At 43.5% G+C, this 23198-nt stretch overlaps 2 protein-coding genes across 2 annotated transcripts; one reads left to right on the forward strand and one right to left on the reverse strand.

Moving 5' to 3' along the window:
* The first annotated feature begins 2386 nt into the window (after positions 1-2386).
* Positions 2387-9491, forward strand: LOC119389943 (coiled-coil domain-containing protein 86). Its single transcript, XM_037657398.2, has 4 exons — positions 2387-2580; positions 4603-4732; positions 7119-7193; positions 9330-9491. Exons 1-4 carry the CDS (start codon positions 2489-2491, stop codon positions 9438-9440), a joined length of 408 nt encoding a protein of 135 aa, XP_037513326.1. The 5' UTR covers positions 2387-2488; the 3' UTR covers positions 9441-9491.
* Positions 9492-13928: 4437 nt separating this feature from the next.
* Positions 13929-23168, reverse strand: LOC119389942 (F-box/LRR-repeat protein 20). The gene is made up of 2 exons (XM_037657397.2): positions 22277-23168; positions 13929-20348 (listed from the first exon to the last, which is right to left on the reverse strand). Exons 1-2 carry the CDS (start codon positions 22820-22822, stop codon positions 19581-19583), a joined length of 1314 nt encoding a protein of 437 aa, XP_037513325.1. The 5' UTR covers positions 22823-23168; the 3' UTR covers positions 13929-19580.
* Between the last annotated feature and the right edge of the window lie 30 nt (positions 23169-23198).

Below are 23198 nucleotides of genomic sequence, written 5' to 3' on the forward strand. Positions count from 1 at the left end.
TTTCTTCTTCGCTGCCGTTATCGCTCGTATCCATCACGCGGCGCAGAAAGTAAAAATGAAGCGGGAAATAGAACGCTACAAGGGCTTTGCATTATATTCTCATGCGATTTCCATCTAATCGCAGATCTTGTCACTAGGGGGCGGAGTAAACCAGAGCTGTCTAAAAGTATTTAACTGATTTAACGCCGCGTCGACTTTTCGAACCGTCAGACGGTGAGGACGAGGAGGGTCGAGTGCTTACGTGCCTCTTCGCACCAGAAAGAGTCAATCCAACAAACAAACAACCATCATGGCGCCGAAGCGTCGCCGCGTCGGAACACCTCGACGAGCTGCCAAGGTTAGCCGTGGAGACAGAGCGCACCGTGGCATCCTGAAACCCGCAAAGTGTTCCCCGGTACCTGCACCATGTCATCAACGTCTAAAGGTCGCGACGGCGTCTGCAACAACGGCCACTGCAGTCGGGCTCCCGGTGACCACGGCGGGCCCGTTGCAACCTCCTCCGGTTAGTGACGACGACACGGAGTCTTTGTCTTCCAACAGCAGCTTTTACGCCGCGACAACACTTTCTTACTCGCCCTCTTCATGTTCCGACGAAGAAGTTGAGAACATGCGGTGCTCCGTGGATCGTGAAGAACAGTTGGACTCGTTGGTGGCTGACGCCTACTCAAGCTTCATCCTTGCGCAAGAGTCCGGAAACTGTCGCAGCGACGCGACGCCCGCCGCCGCGTTGGCTGTACGTGCGCCAACATGCAATGGACCGCTCGATTCCGCCATGGTCGAGCAAGTTGTACCCATCCACCAGTTGCCTCAGCCCAACGTGACCGCGCGAAAATCCACGGTGCCTGACACATAAGACGAGATGGCCGCCATATCGCCACCCGTGCTGTCCCCGCTTGCATCCCCATCTACCGGTGTCATTCTTCCATGTCCTTTAGGACTGCACAGGCAGATGCAGCTGCGTGAAATGCAGCGCCATGGCGTGCGCTTCAGCTGGGAACTATCCAACCGCACGCATGACTGTCCCCGGCGCAACGGCTGTCTAAGTTTTAATTGTTTTGAAGGGGTCTTAAATGGTTTTAAGTTTTAAACTCACGATCTTTTGATTGCATTGTAATGAACGTTTATGCAGTAAAAAGCTTCTGAAAGCATGACTGGCTCCCAAGTCCCGTGGTGGTGTTTTCGGGTCTCGATCATCACCGAGTATACCGAGGCTCAATTGCTGCGCATGGCTGCGATGTACCAATAAGCTCCAAAAGCCCCACGGCCCTCTAAAAAAAATTTGTTTTCTAGACTGCATGCCCCGGAATTCGTCGAATCTGTTGCCTGAAAAAGGTTCGCGTCACAAATTAACTGCAGCCCCACGTGTCTGCGTGTAGTGAACCCGAGACGCACTGCGACAGCGACAAGTGCAAATGTTCCGATGTAAACAGGGCAAATGTTATGAATAGCCACGAAGGGAAACTTACCACCGAAAACTATAATCCGGTGACTATAATTAGTCGTCGTGTGACTCTGTGCAGCGGAACGGTTCCCCATTTCCATATGTGGGCTTTCTTCCTCCGTGCTACAAGCGGCGCGCTTTCAACGCGTGTAAATAGGACTCGTATGTCGCATGCAATTTTTTTTTAAGTAATAATAAAACTACCATGGTGAATTCATACGACAGGAAAAAATCAGGAAGGAAGACTTCTCATGGCGTACGAAAGGGACAGCTTATTCATCAAAATATTTCAGGCTTGAGTCAGCTGCCCTGAGGACAAAACCACAACGGAGCTACTGACGAATACATGTGTTTGCTGCAGCAACAGTTCGACAGTGACTCGGCACATTTAAATTCGGATTCAAGGTCAGCACAGCAAGAGCAGAACACAAAACACATTTGCCTAGGCAGAAATATCTGAATCTACCTTGTAGAAGCGGCTGGAAGCATTAACACAGCTATTGTCTCCAGTCGAGATAAGTTTAGATAAACAGATGAAACAAAAACAAAATATCTGTATTCAGCCTTCCGTCCTGGAGATAAACTGCTGAGCTCATGTTTCAGGAGTGTCAACATCTGCTACGTACCAGTTTCTGTGGTCTGACTGTGGTGGTGTACAGATTACGGTTCTCACCGACGAGACCATGCACTAGATTATGTCAATGGGACGGGCCAGGGCCATCACCATGGCCATCACAGAACATCTATGGGCCATGTTTACAGTGTACTGTCGCCATGTTGTACTTACCAACATTACTAGAACAAACTGTACTTACGTTACGGTCCCTAGAACTAGGGACCATACTTATGTTCTTACGTGCCCGCTGAAAAGGCCACATCAGTGACGTCACGATCACCATATTTAACGACGTACTACGTTGAAGAGTAATTGTAGCCGAGCCAAGTCATGAAGGCAGCCGTGTTTACAAGACGCCGTTTGCAACACGTGCTGTTGTTTCGGTAAAGCACCGTAGGACGACTGGTAAAGGATAACAACGCACGATCATTATGACCCGCTCCAAAAAGAAGAAGGACGACGTCGAAGAAATTCCAAGAGGCGTTCCAAAGTCTGGTCGAGTATGGAAAAGCGAGAAAAAAAGGTGCGGTGCATGTTCGGTGTGCTAACTCTTGTGGGAAAGTGCAGTGGAAAATGCTGGTAAAACAAAAACAGGCTCTTCTTACAAGTGTTTCTAATATTTATAAGAATATGTGCACCTATAATATCTGAAAACTTTTGGGAAGTGCTGTTTTATATATAAGAAAAAAAAATTCTTCCGTCAGCGCATCAAATGCTTCGTTTGTTTTCTCGGGGAGATTGATTATGTTGTCATCTTAGTGCTTCAACTTCGCCTCGCAATCTTGCTGGTTAAATTATTTAAATGGCGTTTAAGTCGGCGATTAAATTTTCATCGCTAATGATTGAATATTACGAAGTCGCGCTCTAATCATGCATCATTTTCGCCACTATTCAAGGTGTTGTCGGGCTTACCAGATGCTACCGTACACAAACCGAAATTTATATCTACAGAACAGTGTTGACTCACTTAAGCTTATTTTATTTGATCGGCGTGACTAGCTATCTGTCTGAGGTACTCTCAGACGATTGCTCGTGTCGTAGACACAATAATTTCCTCGAGATGTGCATACATGCCAACTCTCGCGATTTGCCCGGGAGACTCCCGAATTTTCAGCAATCCTCCGAATTCTACGAGCACGGCCATAAATCTCCCGAATAACAGTGCTAGCGCCACCGTGAAAAGAATATAGTAGCTAAGAACATCGGTCCTAAATTTTTTTGATTGCGTGCGGAATGCTTACGTTACTTTCGCCGCAGTATAAGTGTCATGCGGAAAAATGCATTAAAATTGACAGGGGCTACAAGCTGACACGAGACACAGAAGATTTTATCCCTTAATTACACACGCGTGCATAACTAATGTAGTAATTACGAGTACCACTATCATCTCTGACGTCTACAACCTTTACTGGCAAACATTCTTCATGACGTCACCGCGGCCCTGAGAAACAGTAAGTTTCTCAGGGCCAGGTTTCTTCTGCCGCGATCTGGCACAGCCATGCAATGTAAACAAGCTGGGGAAAGTTTTTCACACCTAGCAGTATGCATTATTGTCATAATATTGAGCCACACTTATCTCCTAATGATCCCTAAAGGTCTGTTTTTGCAGACATTCCCGCCGCATTCACAAGCACGCGTAGTAGTAGGTGTGCATATCAATAACGAAACAGTGCGACTTCTTCAGGCGCGAGACAAAACCAATGGGAACGACATGGTTTTGTCCCTATCTGAAGAAGTCACGTTGTTTCCTTATTACTATGCATAAAAAACTAGCCTAAAGCTTGACATTACTAAGTTTATGCAACCTTTTCGCGGTGCTACTTGAAAGTTCCCAAAATGTAAGCATTGCCGCAAAACTGTTGAACGTTGCGAAACCATTCGCAACGTTGCTACAACGTTTCATAAGCAATTCTTGCTGCTGTATAAGGACTGACATTGGTTGATAATGATGATTGTAGATGAGGTCGTTTCCTTCGTATCAGAAGACATTGTATTTGAAAAGAATTTTGATATTTTGGTCTCAGAAATTCCAGTTTGCACACATTATCATTTGGAACTTGCTTACGGCCAGTTGCTGCCTTACACGAGCACTGTAACACTGTTATGACCATTAAGACATGCCCTGTGTAGTAGCTTAATTGTTACTGTTTAGGCAAGTATCATCCAGCCATCGCACCACCCACATTAACACGATATCATCTGTACAGAACTTTACACAAAAGGTTTGTTAAAGGTGCAGGCGGCACAGGTAATGGTGCATCAGGCTTTACCTACTCATTGCAAGGCTCAAGCGTGCACTGCGCCATGTGGCATCGTGTCTTGCACTCCTCGAACTCAAGCTTGAGCCTTCTGGTTACACCTGAAGCAAATGCCAGTAACAGCAATACCATTTAGTCTGTACAGTATTCTAGTGGTGCTTATTGCTGCATTTAGATAGTAAGCACCGCTAATTTATTTAATTAGCACGAGCTTGCCTCTTCTGCTCTAGCTGCTTAGTGTTTATACTCAACATAATGCAAAACTTGTATATGTTGAACCATTTCAGGTTCTCCAGCATGGTGAAGGACAGGCCTCTCAAGACATCTTGGAAATTTAAGATGGAACAGCGTGCTGAGAGAAAGGCATTATTGGCACTTGACCGTGAAATCAAGGAAGAAAAGAAGAGAAAGATTGAGGTAAAGCTGAGCTTTCCAATAAGTGGGAACGGTGCGGCATTTATAACATAACAAAGAGATGCTGGGGTTCCGTCTTTTTGCTGCAGTTTCTTGTGTGCCAGGTTTTCAGGTACCAAAAATACTGTGCCCATTGTTCTATCTAAGCAAATGGTAATGGGATGACAGTGCCGGTTTCTCACTGTACCACATTAGTGCACAAGTACACCAAAGGATGATTGTAAAGGAACCAAAAATTAGCACATCTTCAGAAGATCTCCATCACACTCGTGGTGGCTTTCTAACAAGAAACAGATTCGCCGTTTAAACATACGAGACAATCACAAACAAAATGGAACCCTTTTGAAATACATGATTTGGTGAGACACGAGAAACCTTGTAGACAAAGAAACCTGCACTAAGAACCATAAAACTGAATATTGAAATGCAATGAGGCCTCGTCTATGAAATCCTTGTAACACGCAGCCGTTCTTACGTAGGACAAACGGGCCGTTGTATAAACGACAGGCTTCGTGAGCACGCCAACAATGTAAAAAACAAAACGGGGGGATGGCTTGCAATTCATTGCAATAGTTGTGGCTGTATTCCGGAATTTCACAAGTGCAACATAATCGCAAATAGCAACAACGAAATGTCGCGTCTCATTATCGAGGCTCACAAGATCTCGGGCTTAAAAGAAAAATGCGTCAGCCAAGCGTCCATCTCACTTTCCGACAAGGAAATCGCGTATCTGTGTGGCACAACACGTGTATATTGATTGGACCGTGTTGTTGGTATGTACTTGCTGTCATGCGCATTGAGTTTTGCCAGGTATATAAGGTCACGTCGCTCTGCTAATAAAATTTGTTGACAGTGTGCGCTCCGTGTGTGTCTTTTGTGCAGTATTAGCCAGAAAGATGTTGCTTAGTAATGATGCTATACATGATCCTACACATATGCCTTTCCTTTGACGAGTAGGTACTCCCTTCCCGTGCTAAGTACAATGATCTTAAATAACATGACAGAAGCTTGAGACACCTTGGAATTTCAGTACCTGTTGCATTTTGAAAAGTCACGGTACCTAATTCATCTGTGCACTCTTCAGTGCACAAAAGTAATTCTTCACGACGAATGGAATAGTAAAGGTCTTTTATATCTATTGAGAATGCGGAAAGCTTTCTTGGTCAATGATCCTCTGTAAATTGAATAACATCTACTGATCATTACAACGAAAAGGGTCATTAAAAGCTAGCAGATCTGTAAGCAGGCATGTTATGGTGAAAAAGTCGGTTGTACTTCCACATGTCTGGACGTTTGCAACGAATGCTTCCTTTTAAGCATTTCAAAACATCACAATAAAAGTGGTTATTCATGGTTTGTCCAGGAGGTACCAAATCCTTGTGGACAGTTCTGTTAATGTAAAAAATACACAGTCAGCATGGATATCACAATGCCTCGAACCTGGTGTGCTTTTTTTGGTTGCAATGAATTTGGCGACTTTTTGCTATGGTGACTCTTGAGTGGTTTCGGTATAGTAGCCATAAACCCGCTTATAACATTTGCGAGGAATCTGGGATCGTCTCCGACTTGTTGCCTCAGTTCTCTACAGACAGAAACATGGTGGAGCTACTGTTCTTTACTGAGCATACTTGGCACAAATTTTGCAGAAATGTGCCACATTCTCAACACAAAGGACAGAATTCATTGAACTGTGCCGCAAGATTTTTCTGCTGTATCACAGGAACTCTTTATGGCGAGCCTGTGATTTGCAAGGAGAGCTCTGTAAACTTCTGCTGTTGTTTTTGCGGGTGTGCTCATTGACAGGTGTCCGGAATGTTCTTCGTCATCAACAGACATACGACTATCTTTTAAGCACTTATACCATAAAAATGTCTTGGCTTGGCTTATGTCGTCGACTCCAAAAATGTCCACTTGCATACTACGGGTTTCCGCTGCAGTTTGGCCACGTTTGAAACAAAACTTGATCCAAATCCCTTGCTCCTTAAAGTCTGTCATATTGATTGAAAAGAAATGTGCCAAATCAGTGAAACATAGCATCACAACACCACACTTCACAAAACAGTACTTTTTCTTAGCTGCACGGATGTCAGCACACGGATACACAAGGCATACATCTTGATGGAAAAGGCACACTAGCAAACGCGGACTGTGCCTCTTCTATCAAGATGAACACATACCAACTAGCCTAGATGTCCGTTTCTCTCTACACATCTAGCTGTGAAAACATGTACTACACCCACTTTGCACATGCTGTTCAAATTCCCTGAACTTTTGGGTAACACATCACATATCTGCATGGTAAAGGCTACGTGTTGCTGTATGCGCATGTGTCAGATGTGTGCACAGTTTTGGTAGCTACTCGGTTGACTATGAGTTAAACCAATTTCAGGAGAAGAAGAAAAGGCGGGAAGAAAACCTGAGGCGACGTGAGGAGAATGCCAAGAAGTCTGAAGTAGTGCAAGTGGTGAGTCCTCACATCTCTCCCCTTCCTTTGTAACGAAATTTGTGCACGTAAGCACGACACAATCACTGTTTTCAATTGCAGCAAAAGATGTGCAAAAGTTGTGTCTACACGTACCTACCTGCTATAGCATGCAGAATATATGTCGATGTGTTTGCAGTGTGCATTTTTCAAGACTCTCAGATACCCGTATTGTCATCGTGCATCTATGTAATGTAGTGTATGGCTGTAAAGAATGCACGTTATGTATATTGCTTAAGTGCTTGTTCATACATAGGAGGTAACTGTTTTGATGCCATTGTGAAACATTTGGAACATAGCTGTAAAGGCTATAGAATATGATGAAACAGTACCTTGGTCTCGGGGGTCTCGTTTCGGTGCATCTCAAAAACCGGTAACTAGCCTACACTACCAAGGCATCACACTAAGCTAGGCCACGCCATCGTCTGTGCCATCCATGTTGAGGACAAGACTGTAGTGATGAGTGGAGTAGCCACCTTAAACGAAGGGAGTTTTTTCACGTGGTTACAATAGGTAAAAAGCAGTTGCACAGAAGTCTTCATATCTTATAGCCTTGGTGTTCCCCGTAACCCTCTACCAGAAAATCAATGACAGCATTGCCAGCCAATCCAGTGTCCAGTAGTTATAGCAGTACTCCATTTCCAAGGTGAGAAGTTTCTTCAAAGCATCTGCTCTACCCCTGGAAAGAGTCAAGTGAGTCCACTAAAAACCACCAATGGCTCTTGAGAGGTGAATGGCCCTTCTGTGTTGGACAAGCAAAGTGGCCGATGCACCTAAAGGCACTTTACACAAAGCAAGTTTTCACCTGAATGAAAGCAACCTGAAAATAAGGCCCAATCACTTGTGTACATTCATTAGAACGATAAGGATCAGGTCATTTCTATACTCTACTGTCCATAATGCCACAAAAGTGAAACCTGGTACTGACATCGTAGGAACCTTTCTGTTGCCACATTCTTATGAGACAAAGGTCAACATCCTGGGAATCATTCTTTCAGTCGTTCTCGCAGGTGGAAGGATTTACAAGTCCAACTGAAAGTTTGCCGAACTCCATCCTGGTCACTTGATTACAAAGGAGGCATTCTTAGAGAGATGCTGGACTTTCAGCATCAATGCCACACTCGGCTCCGTTCTTTCAGCGTTCTCCCAGGTGGAAGGATTTACAAGTCCAACTGAAAGTTTGCCGAACTCCATCCTGGTCACTTGATTACAATGGAGACATTCTTAGAGAGATGCTGGACTTTCAGCTTCAATGCCACACTCGGCTCCAGGAAATGTGTTGCTTCTCTCCAAAACTTCAGTGCCACATCTCCTCATTGGCTAATGTGCCATAAGTAACAAGACGCATTCACATTGAGGCATTCGGCATCTGGAGCGGTGCAGAATACAGTTCCATGGCGACGAATTCTGCCAAGTAGGCCGTATTCATGCTGATGATTTCATTTCCGGGTCTGTTTTTGCTGCCACTGCCACCGGAGCCCCTCGCCACAGCTAGTCAGTATGCAGGGCGGCTATTGCGCCATCCCCCATGGCAGATGTGTTCGCCAGAATGCCCAAAAGTATAATTTCTCCTTTCTAAGTGGCTGTCATCAGGACTAAACTACCACAAAAAAACTTGCACGATCACAACGTGCTGAATGGACGCCAGTGAAGAGAGAAACACAGTAGTATACTCAGCTGCCAGAGCTCACAGCAACTCTACGGGCTAGTGGCAGAGCAATGTGAGCGACGCGGCATTTTGGTGACACGAAATTTCCAGTCGGTGTACACATAGAATGCCCCTGTGTGAATGAGCCTTTTAGACGTATTGCAAATGCAGTACTGTGGCTGTGACATATTTGCACTTTCAATTCCAGTGCTTGCTGGAGCAGGTGCATGTTGTTATGTACCAGTATTTTAGGACTCTCTAAGTGCATGCAGCATGAATAACATCTGATGCCTATCGTTCCACCTGGGAAAAAAACATCAGATTTATGCACTTCGTGCTTATCCAGAAAAGCTTCACAGTTTGGACTCAGTGAATCCATGCATAATGCATAATCCTTGCTTTGTTTCTTCTTTGATTAGCTACAAGTAACCATGTTAACAGCAGCTTTCCCTCTCCTTGCAATGCCACAGATCAAGAACACTGCCAAAATCAAGCGGATGTCCAAGAAGCAGCTGCGACTCGTCAAGAAGGCTGACACTACAGTCGTTTCTAAGAAATCCTCCAAGAATGCTGGCCAATAAAGGTGAAGGTGTAATGTACAGAATATGTGTAAAGATTAAATTATGTTCACTTACCTTTTGTTTGTTTCCAGCTTTTCTTCACTTATTTTAATTGAATACTGCGTACCTTCTTGTGGCAAACAGCTCAAAAATAAACATGGAGGAATACATGCACTCCGCTGCATGTCCTTTGTATTTAGTTTGCATTTGGCCGTTTGCCAAAAGATGGAATAGCACAAACTCACTCAACAAAGTCCTTCTGAAGCATGCCTTCTATTGAGGAGCATACTAATATTTGTGGTCTTGTGCAATGCTCCCAAGCTTTCAGAACTAGAAGTAGGCGAACAAAAGCTTTTTAATAGCTGCTTCTGCAGACTAGCACGACTTCTATATTGCTTCGCACCCAGTGCGGAGATTTCACATAGAGCCACTTCATGTGGCGAGAGTACGCGACGTCTGTTGGAAAACCGGGCTTTCTTAACTCATTTGTCAGTGATTATGAAAATATGCATGACATCCAACAGCAATAGTTTATGGGACGTTGGTTCCATAAGAAATGCGAATTTTTTTTCTCTATTAGTGTGTAATGCTTCTTACCTAGCTGGTGACTGTATAGGTTACAATACCAACTACAGGCTGGAACATTTATTTGGAGGAGATGTTCCCAGACAAAGCGAGGATATAGCTTTCTCTAACATTTCGCGTCCCACAATCTTTTGCTGTTGGCTGTACGAACTACATATTGCACTTAGTAATAAGAAATAGTAGTTGGTTACTGCCTTGCGTCCTTGCACGCCACTGTCCAGTAGTAGCATGCCGCAACTTGTAGTCCCATGGTACACAAACTAACCCAGCTTCATACACTGTTGTGTTCAATAATGCCCGAAAACCAAGCAGAAAGCAAAATGCAAAAACGTGGGTTTTTCCAAGCTTTTTATTCAACACGCCGCATCAAACAAAAAGCAGTGGCATGATCACTTTATCAGAAGAGACAGGTGAGTATTGCGTGCCTTCTCCTTGCAGTCGGGTTGTGTGCGCAGCCGTACTAAAAGAAATAAAATACAATTGGCTCTTACGCACAAGAGTTCACTTGCACCTCGACCATTTCAAAACCACCTGAAATGGTTCACATGGGCAAGAACACACAGCACAGTTCTCATAGAATCGCAAACTGCCTGCGCATGTAAATGCACAATGTTCTGTTGGCTCTACACGTTGCCCCGATGGCAGCATTCAAAAAGCAAGAACGTAACCTTCATCAATTCTCTGCACGAGTCAAATAAATGCAATGATGAGGAAATTAGCACAACTTGCAGATAATGTAACCGAGGCAAATCCCGACTACGAGCGTCTTTATTTAATAGGGTCATATTTATCAGCCAGTACAATTTTACCCACTGCAAAGATGTACGACTGAGCTCAAAGACGGAGGTTTGATTCCAGCCACAGTAGTAATGTTTAGACAGCAGTGCGGCATGCCTTAGAACTGTAATCCGGTCTTGGTGTATCCAATTCGAGAATTTTTATTAGCCAGTAAAATTCTGAATAACACAGGAAGATTCCAATATTGTTCCATGTTTTTCTGAATATCTCATATTTGCTGCAAAAGCACACTTTGGTTAACATCCATTGTAATTGAGTTTAACAGGTTAAGACTGAACAATGCAGAATTGCATAAAATTTCTGTGTTCATCTAAGAGTGTAAGGTAGCCACAAAGATGAGACAGCAAACAGGCGCTGCCCATAAATGCTGGTTTCTGCTTAAATAGTAGTTTTAGAATTTGCACAGTGGTTTAACAAGCTACTGTCCTTATTCCTCCTATGCACTTATATCAAATGTAGAACTGCACTCTGCAGGGCATGCAATAATCAGCACATCAACGGAAGTGCTGCTACTGCGAAGCTCAAAAACTGTTTGCTGAATGCCTGATCATTGTAACAGTGAACTTTGTCATGCAGCAGCTCTGGTTATCCCCATTGATCTTGCAAAAACGTCTCGAACGAGATTGTAATTTGGAGCATATTAAGCAGAAAAAAAAAAATAATACCGCAACGCCTGCAAAGAATAAACTAAAGCTTTCCTTTGAGTAGCATATGAGCCGACGTGTGCTTCAATATCGGCTTTCAAATATGCAACAGTTCAAATACAATTCTGCCTATCACTCGGGCTTGGCACACATTTCTGCAGTGACACTGTTAGTGTGTGTCAGTCAGACAGTAAACAGTCTAATTTAGCGACAAAGTGTTTGCACCACATTCTCCATCACATTGTAACTAAGCCAGCATCAACCAATCAGGTGTACACACATGTTTCTACATATATGCCGTCCGTTCCTCAACATCATAGCATTATCTTTTTAGTATCGACAGCAGCATTGCGTGTGACAGCAAGCCAAATACGTAGCAGTTTGCACTCCAACCAATGGGTAAGCATGAAACGAAGTACACCTGCAGTTACAGTATTTCTATAGCAGGCAATTATCGTAAGCAGCAATGTGTGGGCAAAATGACAAATACTCTTTGGTGACAAAATATTAGTGTCAGAACTCGGAAAATCAAATATTAATATGCATTCTTTCCACAACTCCTTCTTCAGTGTACTTACATGTAGTTACGAACATTTAGCCATATTTAATTCATTGCAATGGCATGCATACACTTAAGTGCTTCACGTGGTATGAACCAGCTGTAGTTACCATAAAACGATGGGTATTAGTCATTATGTGTGTAAGTACTGTGCAACATAAAAACCTCTGAAGAGAACTTGCGGTTAGCAAAGCTACAATGTATACAATGATGATCACAAAATGCCTGTATTCGATAATTTGTCATACAAACACTTCAATATTTGGCATTCATAAGTCACCTCACCCTCTAGCAAGAAATGTTACATCATTAAGACTCTTCAGCGGCAAGTCAAAAGTACGTCGTCTTCGCCTTTTTTGTTTGTTTGTTTTCTTGTTTTCAAGCGAGCCTAGACAACCTTCATATAAAACCTTAGTGCACATATTCTTCACTAAATAAGCCTTTGCTGAGTGAAGGAACTCCCTTCAGTAGTTAAATATAAGATGGGAAAAAAAATTTTAGCACAAAAGCTTTTTCAATAACTTTACAACAAAACTCTATTTTGGGGGTGACCACAGAACCAAGGTCCATTTGTCAGAGGACTTAGCTGACTTTCCAACATTTCCAATAGCATTCAATAATTAAAACTGCCTGGTATAAAGTACTTTGGTATGAAATGTTTTAGGAAAAGATTTCCTAATATTATTTTTTTTCTTTTGCTTGCACCTCTGTTCTGAATCAAACCATATTATTTCTTATCTTCTTCTTCAACTTCCCATAAAAGTTACATTAAAGTACATTACATTACCCCTGTAAAGACAAAACTGCTCATAAGTTGCATGTATAACAGTGCAAAGCAATGCTAAAATATAATTTATAAAATCAACCCAGCGTCTGCGTGGCCACGCACCACTGCATTCAGTGCTATTTTCTACTGGTATCACTGTGACGCGAGAGGCATCTTTAGGCAAGTTTTCAAGAGTTTTGCAGATAACAGTTTGTGACACCAAGTCAGATGTCACAATCTAGAATTGCCAGAAATTATTTGTGTATTGTGTATTTATCTACTGGCTTTCAAATAATGAACAGGCATTTTCACTATTAATAATATGCGATGTTCGCATCTAGTGTATTCACAATATTAGCAAACTTCTGTTATTAGAATGCACATTTATAATTATTCGTTCACTAAAACCAGAAACTTTGTACTCAGATGGAATAAGTTGTTTGTTCATGAACTTGGGGCGCTTCTACTAGTACGAATGACAGTGGCTTAGCTGCAAAAGTATGGCTCACTAAATGACGTATAAAAAACAGATTTACTGTGTAACTTCTTTAATTTTATGCACTTTGGCAAAGGGGATGAAATTTCTCACAATTTTGCTCCATTTTTTTTATAACCTATGAAAAGTTGACAATTGAAAATATTGACAAGCTATTGCGAGCAATATTCATGTTTGCAAATGGTGATTCAAAGACTGAATCGTATTTGACGTTTGAAATACACATGCACTCCCATAAATTTCACTTTCGCAAGTTCACTTTCAGTGCAATGTGCTCCTCAAAACCGTGAAGCTTACATGGAGATGAAAGCAGCACAGACACAGCACTCCTGCTTTGCACTTCAAACTGATTCTGAACTATAAGCCAGCCATTATCGCAAATAATACTACGCAACACAGTACGCAAGAACAAGCAAACTGGCAATCTCACTGCACCGGATGAAATTTATACGTACATTTACAAGATCGCTTTGTAACGGTGACATTGATTTAACAAAAAACTGCATTAGCACACCAAATAAGTATAAGGTACAAAGTAAAAAAAAATCACAATAAAAACGGCACGAATTTAACTGGTTACTGTGTGATGTTATCCACTACGTGACTGTAGTAACTTTGTGAAATGTGCATTTCACTTGCTTTTTGGTACCACAGTTTAGTGCTCTCAATACGGGTTATGTCACATACATTTCCAAATACAAGTTATCCAAAGAGTGAAGATCCAAAGTGGCACCAAAACCGATTCACTGCCATCCAGATTTCATGAAAATAACAAAAATTCAACACTGATAACCATCTTCTTTCGTTTTTTTTTTTGGAAAGCCAGTAGAATTGCTTAAAAGTTTCTTTTTACAACAAACTACCCGATACCTCTTGAAACAATAATGACTGTCGGCGTGACAGATGACAAGTGACCAAGTTCCTGAAGTGCATGAATCCATTCTAAAAACACACTAAGATGCAAGCTACAAGCAAAAAGCACAAGGCAAGCTACTGCTCACAGTCGCTGATCATACAAGGTGTACAAATTCCTATAAATGTCTCTTTAGAGTTGTTGAGGAACATCGTGTCAAAGCAGCAAGATTTTTCTTTGCCACTTAACCCTCACCCATCTAAGAAAAGACAAGGTTATCGACAGCTTTAAAATCAACACCATGTACAAACATATCCACATATGCCCGACGTTTTAAAACACGTGCACGTTGATTGGCCACGGGCATAAAAGCCATCATGCCACCACAGAGAAGACAGTTACCTGTGTACGAATCTCGGTCACCGCAAGGTTGCACTGTTTCATCAAACATGATCACCAGGCACAAAGACAGGATCAAGCACAGGAGTGTAGAAGGTGAGTTGGTACAGCATGATTAGGTGTTTTAGCACAACTCAAATTAAGATGGCAACATGACTGAGCACAAACTTCTAATCGCCTTTTATTCTGCGCCCCGTGTTGCCTTTTGCTCCTTGCCTCATCCTTTCATTTTTTTTTTCCATTACTCAATCTGGGTTGCGATTAAGTGCCCAATCGGGTTGAAGCAACATAGAGTACAGGATATGAGATAAGCAGCCTTTCAGTATTCATATCAGAGATGCCACCTATGATTTTCAATTAATTTTATTTTTGAATATCAATTATCGACAATTAAATGACAAATAATGCTTGACACTGACACTCTCAGTTTGCGAAACGCTCAACCCCAACAAAGTGGCACCCAGCTGCATGCAGCTCTTTCAAGTGAAGAAATATGAAACCTGTTCTATCGAATAACTCTCTGGGTTGCAAAAGTGGTACGGATCAGCTCTGTGCATACAATGTCAAAGCGATTCTCTTTTACTAAGCGGCACTACAACGACAAGTGCAGCATACAACACCTGCAGACGTGATGACCATGTTTTAACATTCCCAACATCAATGTATGTAGCAAAAGCATGTGAAATACAAATGCACTCAAAGCCAGCTAGCCTCATGCCATTATGACCTACAGCGCGATACATGGCAGGAAGCATGGACAGCATCATCGATGAGATTCTCAACACAGTGCTATGTACAGTTAGCATTAAATAGGCCGCGTATAAAAGCTATCTACCTTTTGCTCGTGGAAATAGGGTTGTTTGCTCGTATTGCTGACAAGATCCGACATCGATGTATGCGAAGCAATGTAAAACATGTAGGAACCATGGACAGAATGAGTGGTTTCTTTTCTTCCAGACAGCAGCAGACTGTTTTTAAAATAACAAGTGAAAGTGACCGGGGATCAGCACTTTCGGCTATCACTTTGAAGAGAATTCGTATGCTCTGTTATCATCTCCTGGAAGGGGAAGGAGAGCTTTTACACACGAATGCAAATTACTGCTCTCTTCGACTGAAACCGTAACCTGTTTCCTCTAAGAATCATACTCTTTGTTCAGCTTAGTGCTCACACAAAAACTCTCACACTATGTAATATCTATGATACATATCCACATAAGATGCACTGATGCAGTCAGCTTTTTCCTGTTAGAAGATACAGCAGATGCAAACTATGTGCAGCACCAGTGGATGCTGGCGATGCTAAGCTCACACATTATGGCATACCACACATGGCAACTGCGTTCGGCTTTCCATAAATCATCCAGACCTCAAAGGTGGCACAAAAATCACTAGCAGCCGTGCGTTCCTGGTAGCGTTTCAACCATTCAGCACTTTTCCTTTTTTTCGTTCTTTACATTTAAATGAAAATACTGAAACCCTAGAGACAACAGAACAAAATCGGATTAGAACATAATGTTTACAAGTTAGAGGCAGGCAGATTAGCCATAAGAACCAATTCACCTGCAAATAGGCGACACCAATTTCTTTAAAATTCGCACGGCATTCCTGGTTACTAACTTCCAGCTACTCTTTGCTCGCTCGAGTAAGATAGTTCGGCGCAGTGACCAGTACACATGGGTGTCACTATGTTTCTAGTAAACAGCCGAAGAGAGCACCTAAAGAAATTGAGACTTCAATAAAAATACCGGATTTGGTTCTATTGAAACTAGCCAACAGGCGTGTATGGAGAACAGCACTTCCTCATAACGACCAATTAAATGTGTGCTCCCTGGTCATTAGTCTTTTAATAGTGTCCAGCAAAAAGAAAAAAAGGAAAGAAGATGATGCCACAACTTCATTAAATCTATAATGCTGCTGATAAGAGTAAGAACCACGTGATGTTCTGGTGAGTAGAAAATAACAGATATACCTTGAAGTGACAGAACGCGATAAGTAGCACAATGTCCAAGAAGAGATACACACATTTTCAGTGTTTGCTGCTGTAGAAGAAAAACTGCATAAACCATGGATATATTGAGGAGATTCTGCAGTGCAAACTGCAAAGGTTTCCAACTGTGCAGTCATCGCAAATTAAAAGCCAACTTTGAAATATTAAATTTACAACAAAAACAAACGAGGTATTTACAAGAAACAAATGACCAATTGGCGTAAATTTTTTCAGTGAGAACAATAGTGGTTCCACTGCAAATGAAAAGTGCTTCTACAACTGTGCTCAGCTACTGTTCTCATGTCCAAATATACAAAGAAACGCAGCGTGACCAGTGAACGGACAGACAACTTTGGGGGAAATAAGATTTCATTCTTCAATGCAAATGTTGGGGCTGAATAATGTCTACCCTAGTCGTTGAACTGCTCAACCAGCAGGATCAACTTTACAATAGACTTTTTCTTTTAATCAAAATGTTAGCTCTCAAAAAGCCAAACTGGTTTCCTTTGCCATTTCCTGCCTGTTTTCACATCAGCAATTTTTTTCACGAAAATTAATTTGGCTAATGCACCGTTCCAACATCACACATAAGTGCCTATGCCTATGTTGTCTAAGCAGGCAAAAAATTGCTACGATTTTTTCGCCAAGTACCACCAACCACTTGTCGTGACAATAAGCCTAATTCAAGCAATAATCTGCAGAGACATCTGCTGAAAACACAAGCTGGGCGGGCACACAAAGTACCATTTCAAGTGTTCTAAATCTAACTCGGCAAGTTAGCAAGAAGTTAGGTTAGAGTTAAGCTTAGAAGATGTCAAACAGTACCCATTCAGACTTGAAACATTACAAACATTTCCTTGAAATTAAGGGTAAAGCAAGTACATTTGGATTAAGTGTTCCAAAAATGCAGGTGCCTTTCAGTCATTTGGCAACTGCTACCAAACTGAGGAAAGCTGACTGGTACTACACAACTATGCTTCTCAAACATTAGGCATGCTTCTGGGCACCATAGTGGTCAGATAGATGGCTCTCGGTCATTAACAGTAAAATATTTGCTTCTACTGGTGCAGGCTGCTCGCAACATCCTGAACTATAACAGGCCCTGTGGTATGGTGAACGAGAAGAAAGGTCACCAGGTTTACGCTAGAAAAAAAATCTTGTAACGAGGATCCGAAAAATGTTTTCAGTGAACAAATGTGACCATACATTACTAATTTAGGATCATGGTACATGCTACACCAATACCATAGCCTGTGTGGGCACAATCATCCCCACACATCATGCAAAAAAAAAAATAATAAATCCAAATTACAACATATCTAGCTGAATGGTTACGAGAATTTTTTTTATGTAAGGCATAAGCGAATCAACGAGTAGAAAAGCTGCAGTCTTGCTCTCTGAAAAGGTTTGCAAGTGTTTTTCCAATCATTCGACATTATGTGCCATTAGTTTGCGAATGCACACGAATGCACACTGTAATTAAAAGAAAGATTACCTATTATCATTGTGCGGCAAGCGAAAGTCGGAAGCACATGTCGGAATCTTTCCTTTTTCTATCACAAGATGTTGAAATTTCGAAAGTCCGATTAACTCGTACAAAACATTACTTGTTTCAAAGCCGAAATGCAGATTAACATATAGTAGCTTTCTCCTGAATAGTTATCGCTATTCTAGGATTAACATCATTCCCAAGCACGTTTTCTTAACAAGTGGTTGCAGTTTTGATTATTGGAAGTCGGGCACCCAACATGGTGTCACAGCAGCACAAGTGATGGCATCACATTTCCTTTTCGCGCGGTGCAGCGTCAAGGCATATTGCAACCTGCTTTCCAAACCTTTTTTTTTGTGCTGTCAAGCATGACATGTACACTATAACATGTGCATTTTATCTGTATCATCAAGTTGCCTCCTCAGAGATTCAGAGAGGCTTGGTACTGATTCATTATCGTTATTCTATAGAGAAGAAAACACATGGACGAGCAAACCACTTGCATTGTTGTCTGCACTGTACAATTCACGAGACTCTCGTAAGATCAAAAGAGAGGGAAAAAAAAAAGAAAGAATTACTCCAGGCAGACTAACAGTTAGGTGCAGGCTTTCACTTTGAACAATTATATTCTCTGCATTTGGAAATGATGTGCTCTATCACATCGATGGCTCACACTGGTAGCACGAATACTACCATGACAGTAAATCACAAACATGGAGAAAGGTTCAGTGCTTGTCTAATATGATTAAATAGATGAAGTTACAAGCAGTGCACTAGTATGGCATTCATGATACCACAAGCAAGCCGTCTGCACTCTTTAGGCCAACTTGTTTGATTTACCTTTTGTGGTGTCCTTACACCTATGATTATACCTGCAGTTTGCTCAATACTGAACATCAGACGAGTAATCAAGGTTCAGGTGAAACAAGAAATGCAAGTTTAATAACGATTAGGCAATTTCCTGCACTGCTGAAGCGTTACTACCAACAAGTAGGCATGACCAAATTTCACTATCACAAAGACTGCAGTACGCAGTACCTACAACCCACATGCAGTGAGGAATATCTTTACAGATGGCCGGTGCTTTCAAAGACGCAGTTAGCAAACTGTGGAATGGAAGTGGTGTCTGTACATGCGGATCATAGTCACTGGTATAATAGGACCACGGCCAAACGGTTTGCGGCCAATCAACTTCATATCTACACTTTAAACAAAACGGTTGCCGCTGCCGTCGATAAAATATGCTTCAAGTTTTGTAAAAACTGAAACAAAAAGGTTCTAATGCAAAGCTTGAATTGCACCTGTTCAGAATGTGCAAACAACATTTACGTAAGTGCGGGCTTGAAAGGACCTTTCGGTGATAACATTCTTCCACGTAGCCACCAGTTCTTTCACCACATTTCAGAAAACCATCCGAGCTTCACAAGTAATCGTAGATGCAGCCACAAACGCAAGACCGTCGACACGGTTGGCACGTAGATGATTGGTGCTTCGTGTCTAGCTTTAACAATTTCTTGACTACCTTGACCTGCAGCAAAAGGCAATTCCTAAAAGCACCCATTGCCCCCAAGCCTTCTCCATTTGACTAGAGCACAACGCAGCAGCGGCAGTAGCGTGGCCTGCCACCCCCGACAGAGGGCGGAGGTGTGACGGGTGCAAAGTAGGCGTGCACCTTGAGGTCTAGCAGGTGACTGCGAAGCTTGCGGATGCCAGCGCGGGTGATGAGCTGGCAGTCATACAGCTCTATGCGCTGCAGGTTCTGGCACGCGACCAAGTGCTCCAACGAAGCATCCGTTATCAATGGGCAGTTGTCCAACTCCAGCACGAGCAAATGCTCAGCCGCACCAGCGCCTGCACCTAGGTGCCGGATCCCCTCGTCCGTCACGAGCTCACAGTGCGAGAGGCTCAGCTGCTGAAGCTTGGGGCAACCATTGGCGAGATGCATCAACGTGTTGTCCGTGATAAGAACGCACTCCTCAAGGTCCATTTTCTCGAGCGAGTGGCAGGAGCGGGACAGCGCCTGGAAGCCACTGTCCGTCAACTGCGTGCATCCAGCCACCTCGAGCGTGCAGAGCGCGTGGCATCCCTGGCTGAGAGACACAAGCGCGGTGTCGGTGAGGTGCGCGCAGTTGGAGACACACAGGAAGTGAAGCTTGGGACAGTGCTGGCTAACGGCCTGCACCGCGGTGTCGGTGATGTTGGTGCACTCGTGAAGGTTGAGGGTCTGCAGGCCTCCGCAATGCTGGGCCAGCTTGGAGACTGCCTCATCGGTGACCATTGGGCAGCCCTTGCTGACGAAGCTCCGTAGCCGTGGGCAACCGGCAGCCAGAGCTTCCACACCATACTTGGACACCTACGCACAGGTATATGCAGGCACTGAAGTGAAAGCAGCAAGTGCACTGGCTGATTCAAGGCACCACTCTCTACTGTATGCAAGTTTTCACAGACACGATGTGATGTGACCAGCATAAAGAACAACTAAGACGCAAACACAACACTCGAGCCATCTTATTAGTTTTTTGCACTGTATACTTCGTGATTCATAACTAACTCAATCAGCAAACCAATTGACACAGCGCATGATTGTGCATTTCCCTGGTATGCTCAATGCATGCATCTTCTTTAGACCACTGACTAGAACACATGACACAGCATCGATTCAAACCTCTGAAAAGTGTGCTACTCTGTAGACATAAAAAAAGAGATATCCCTATTTACCAGCGAAACTTTATATGGACATTGCATAATAACAAATAAGGAAAACCTGGAAGCTCAATGCAAAGCTTGAACTCTGAGCAGGGTAAATTAAGAGCACAATTGTAAAAAAAATTACTAAAAATGCAATGGGTGCAGAAAGTAATGCGCCGGCCTCCTGCGGTATGGTTTCAGCACCTTTTGCTATCTATGCAATAGAGTAAAATCTCGTTAATTCGGCACTCGTTAATTCGGAAAATCGCATAATTCGAACATGTTCTCTGGTCCCGGCCAGCTTATGTATTCACACTGTTGGGATCAAACTCGTTAATTCAGTCATATTTGGCCACAACCTGGTTAATTCAGATGAGTGCGCCAAGCACGAAGCCCCGCAAACGAATGAAAACGGCATTGGCAGACAGCTGAAACGGCCGCGGGCTTTCAGAACCAATGCAAGTAGACAGTTGGGCCAGTTGGTGATTCATGGTCGAGGTATATCGCGCGGAAGAAAGCAAGGACAAGCAGATGGGTCGCCGTCCACAATCACGTTCTTGGCACGTAATAACGCAGTTCACAATATGTTTCGGATTAAGACACGGGGGTTTTGCCACTTACACATTGTGAGCAAAGTTGCAAATGACGAAAATTGCGACTTTTGCACTGCTCTTATGCAAAATAATTACTGGATTTACATATTCCTCAAGAAAATAAAAGTGCATTGATGTAATGGACATTTATTTATTGTTTTCTTGATACTTTCGATAATTCGACATTCAGAGAGTTTTTCCAGTCCCATGTAATCCGAATTAACGAGCTTTTACTGTAGTGAGCTTACTTATATAGGCACAAATGAAATAACACGGTCAGATGTAAACTCCATTTACTGCAAAAGCTGTATGGAAGGCATACACTAGTCAGAACCTTGCCTCGAACATGGAAATTTGCACACTCATCTACCCCGTCCTAAGCTTTCACAGCCCGCAGATGAAGCCCAACACCTCCCCCCTACCCCCGACTACTGTACCGAAACCAGAATCCTGGATAAACACTTGCTGGGGAGCTTAAGCAACACTGCAATAGGTCTAGTAGACAGCTTCGGCATTTCACAAAAAAATAAAAATCTCGTGCCAGTCTCCTGTACATGCCTCATTTTCTTACACCGTAGTCTTGGTGTAGTTCTAAATAATGCGCTTAGCGCAGCTCCACTACCATGAAACCAGAGGAAGTGTGTAACATGGCCAATCCAGCGATTCCCTTGGCCCTGCTTGCGCCACGAAAGCGAGGGCGCCACCGCCTCGGCAATCGCGTGCTTACCGAGGCGGTGGCGCCCTCTCTTGCGCGGCGCGGGTATCAGCCTGATGTTTCAGAAGCGTTTTTCGCGATTTTAGGTACATTGTTGCAATTATTTCTTAGTTATTTCCGTAGTTTATATAATTTGAGACATTGTTGGTTTATTTTTCACTGGTTTTGAGTATTGTTAACCTTGTTCTAAGCCTGTATTGACCACTGTGTGACCATGCGACATAAGACGGTGGATGGAGCCGGGCCCCTAAAGTGCTACGCTCTTCAAAAATCGATGCGACGCACCTGGTCGCACCAGGAAATGTTGATCTGTTCAAGCGCGGGACAGCCTTGGCCGATCGCCTTGAGTGACAGGTCCGTCACCTGGCAGCACGAACCCAGGTCGAGGAAGGTTAGCTTGCTGCAGTGCTTTCCCAGGCTCTGGCAGGTGCTGTCCGTCAGTTTCTTGCAGCCGTTCAGATTCAGGTCCTCGATGTTGTTGCAGTTCTGCGCGAAAGTCTTTAAGGACGCGTCCTCCACGCTCTGACAGCCGCGCAGGCTGAGCTTCTTGAGGAAGCCGCCGCATCGGCGCGAGATGTTCTCCACTACGGGACCCTCAATGTCGGTCTGAAAGTTGAACAGGTCGATCTTCTGCCAGTTGCTGCCGTCCAGCGCGAGCTCGTGCCACAGCTTGGACACCTGGGCGCAAGCGCAGAGCGAGACAACATCCAGGTAGGAGAAGATGCGAAGCAGCAATTCCTTGGGTAGCTTCTTGTTGATGAGGGCATCGTCTTCGGCCGCCGTGACTCCTCTGACCAGCACTTCCACTTTAGCCTTGGGCGCCAGGGTCATCACTCGCTGAGGGGGCGAAGCGAATCCCGACTGGTGACGACTACGCGTTTTGGTCGCTCGCCATGGCACGCGCGTCGCTTGCTTTTGTGTTCTTGCGTGGAACAACGCAGCGTCTCTTCCCCCCACTGCTGTCGATGAAGGGGATATTCGCGAGGAGGGCTCGCTTACCGCGTTAAGGCAGGTGACGGCTGAACGCAGGCAGCTCCACCCTCGAACAGTGAGACTCTGAAATGCTGAAACCAGGCAAACTACTCACGCGCACCGCTTGGTAAACACGGCGACACGGGTGTCGAATAGTAAACACGCCATGAAACTCATCGCGGGAAAGCGAGGAAGGTGGGGTGGGCTTGTGGAGGGAAACATGATAGAAACAGCA

Source organism: Rhipicephalus sanguineus, chromosome 4, assembly GCF_013339695.2.
Source record: "Rhipicephalus sanguineus isolate Rsan-2018 chromosome 4, BIME_Rsan_1.4, whole genome shotgun sequence".
Taxonomy (NCBI): Eukaryota; Metazoa; Arthropoda; class Arachnida; order Ixodida; family Ixodidae; genus Rhipicephalus; species Rhipicephalus sanguineus.

What these genes read in the sequence shown, in the direction of transcription:
- LOC119389943 (XM_037657398.2), top strand. Translation starts at nt 2,489, where the DNA reads ATGACCCGCTCCAAAAAGAAGAAGGACGACGTCGAAGAAATTCCAAGA. An exon ending in AAAAGAAGAGAAAGATTGAG is followed by an intron (nt 4,733 to 7,118) that starts GTAAAGCTGAGC and finishes AACCAATTTCAG; the next exon opens with GAGAAGAAGAAAAGGCGGGA. An exon ending in AGTCTGAAGTAGTGCAAGTG is followed by an intron (nt 7,194 to 9,329) that starts GTGAGTCCTCAC and finishes GCAATGCCACAG; the next exon opens with ATCAAGAACACTGCCAAAAT.
- LOC119389942 (XM_037657397.2), bottom strand. Translation starts at nt 22,822, where the DNA reads ATGACCCTGGCGCCCAAGGCTAAAGTGGAAGTGCTGGTCAGAGGAGTC. An exon ending in ACATTTCCTGGTGCGACCAG is followed by an intron (nt 20,349 to 22,276) that starts GTGCGTCGCATC and finishes ACCTGTGCGTAG; the next exon opens with GTGTCCAAGTATGGTGTGGA.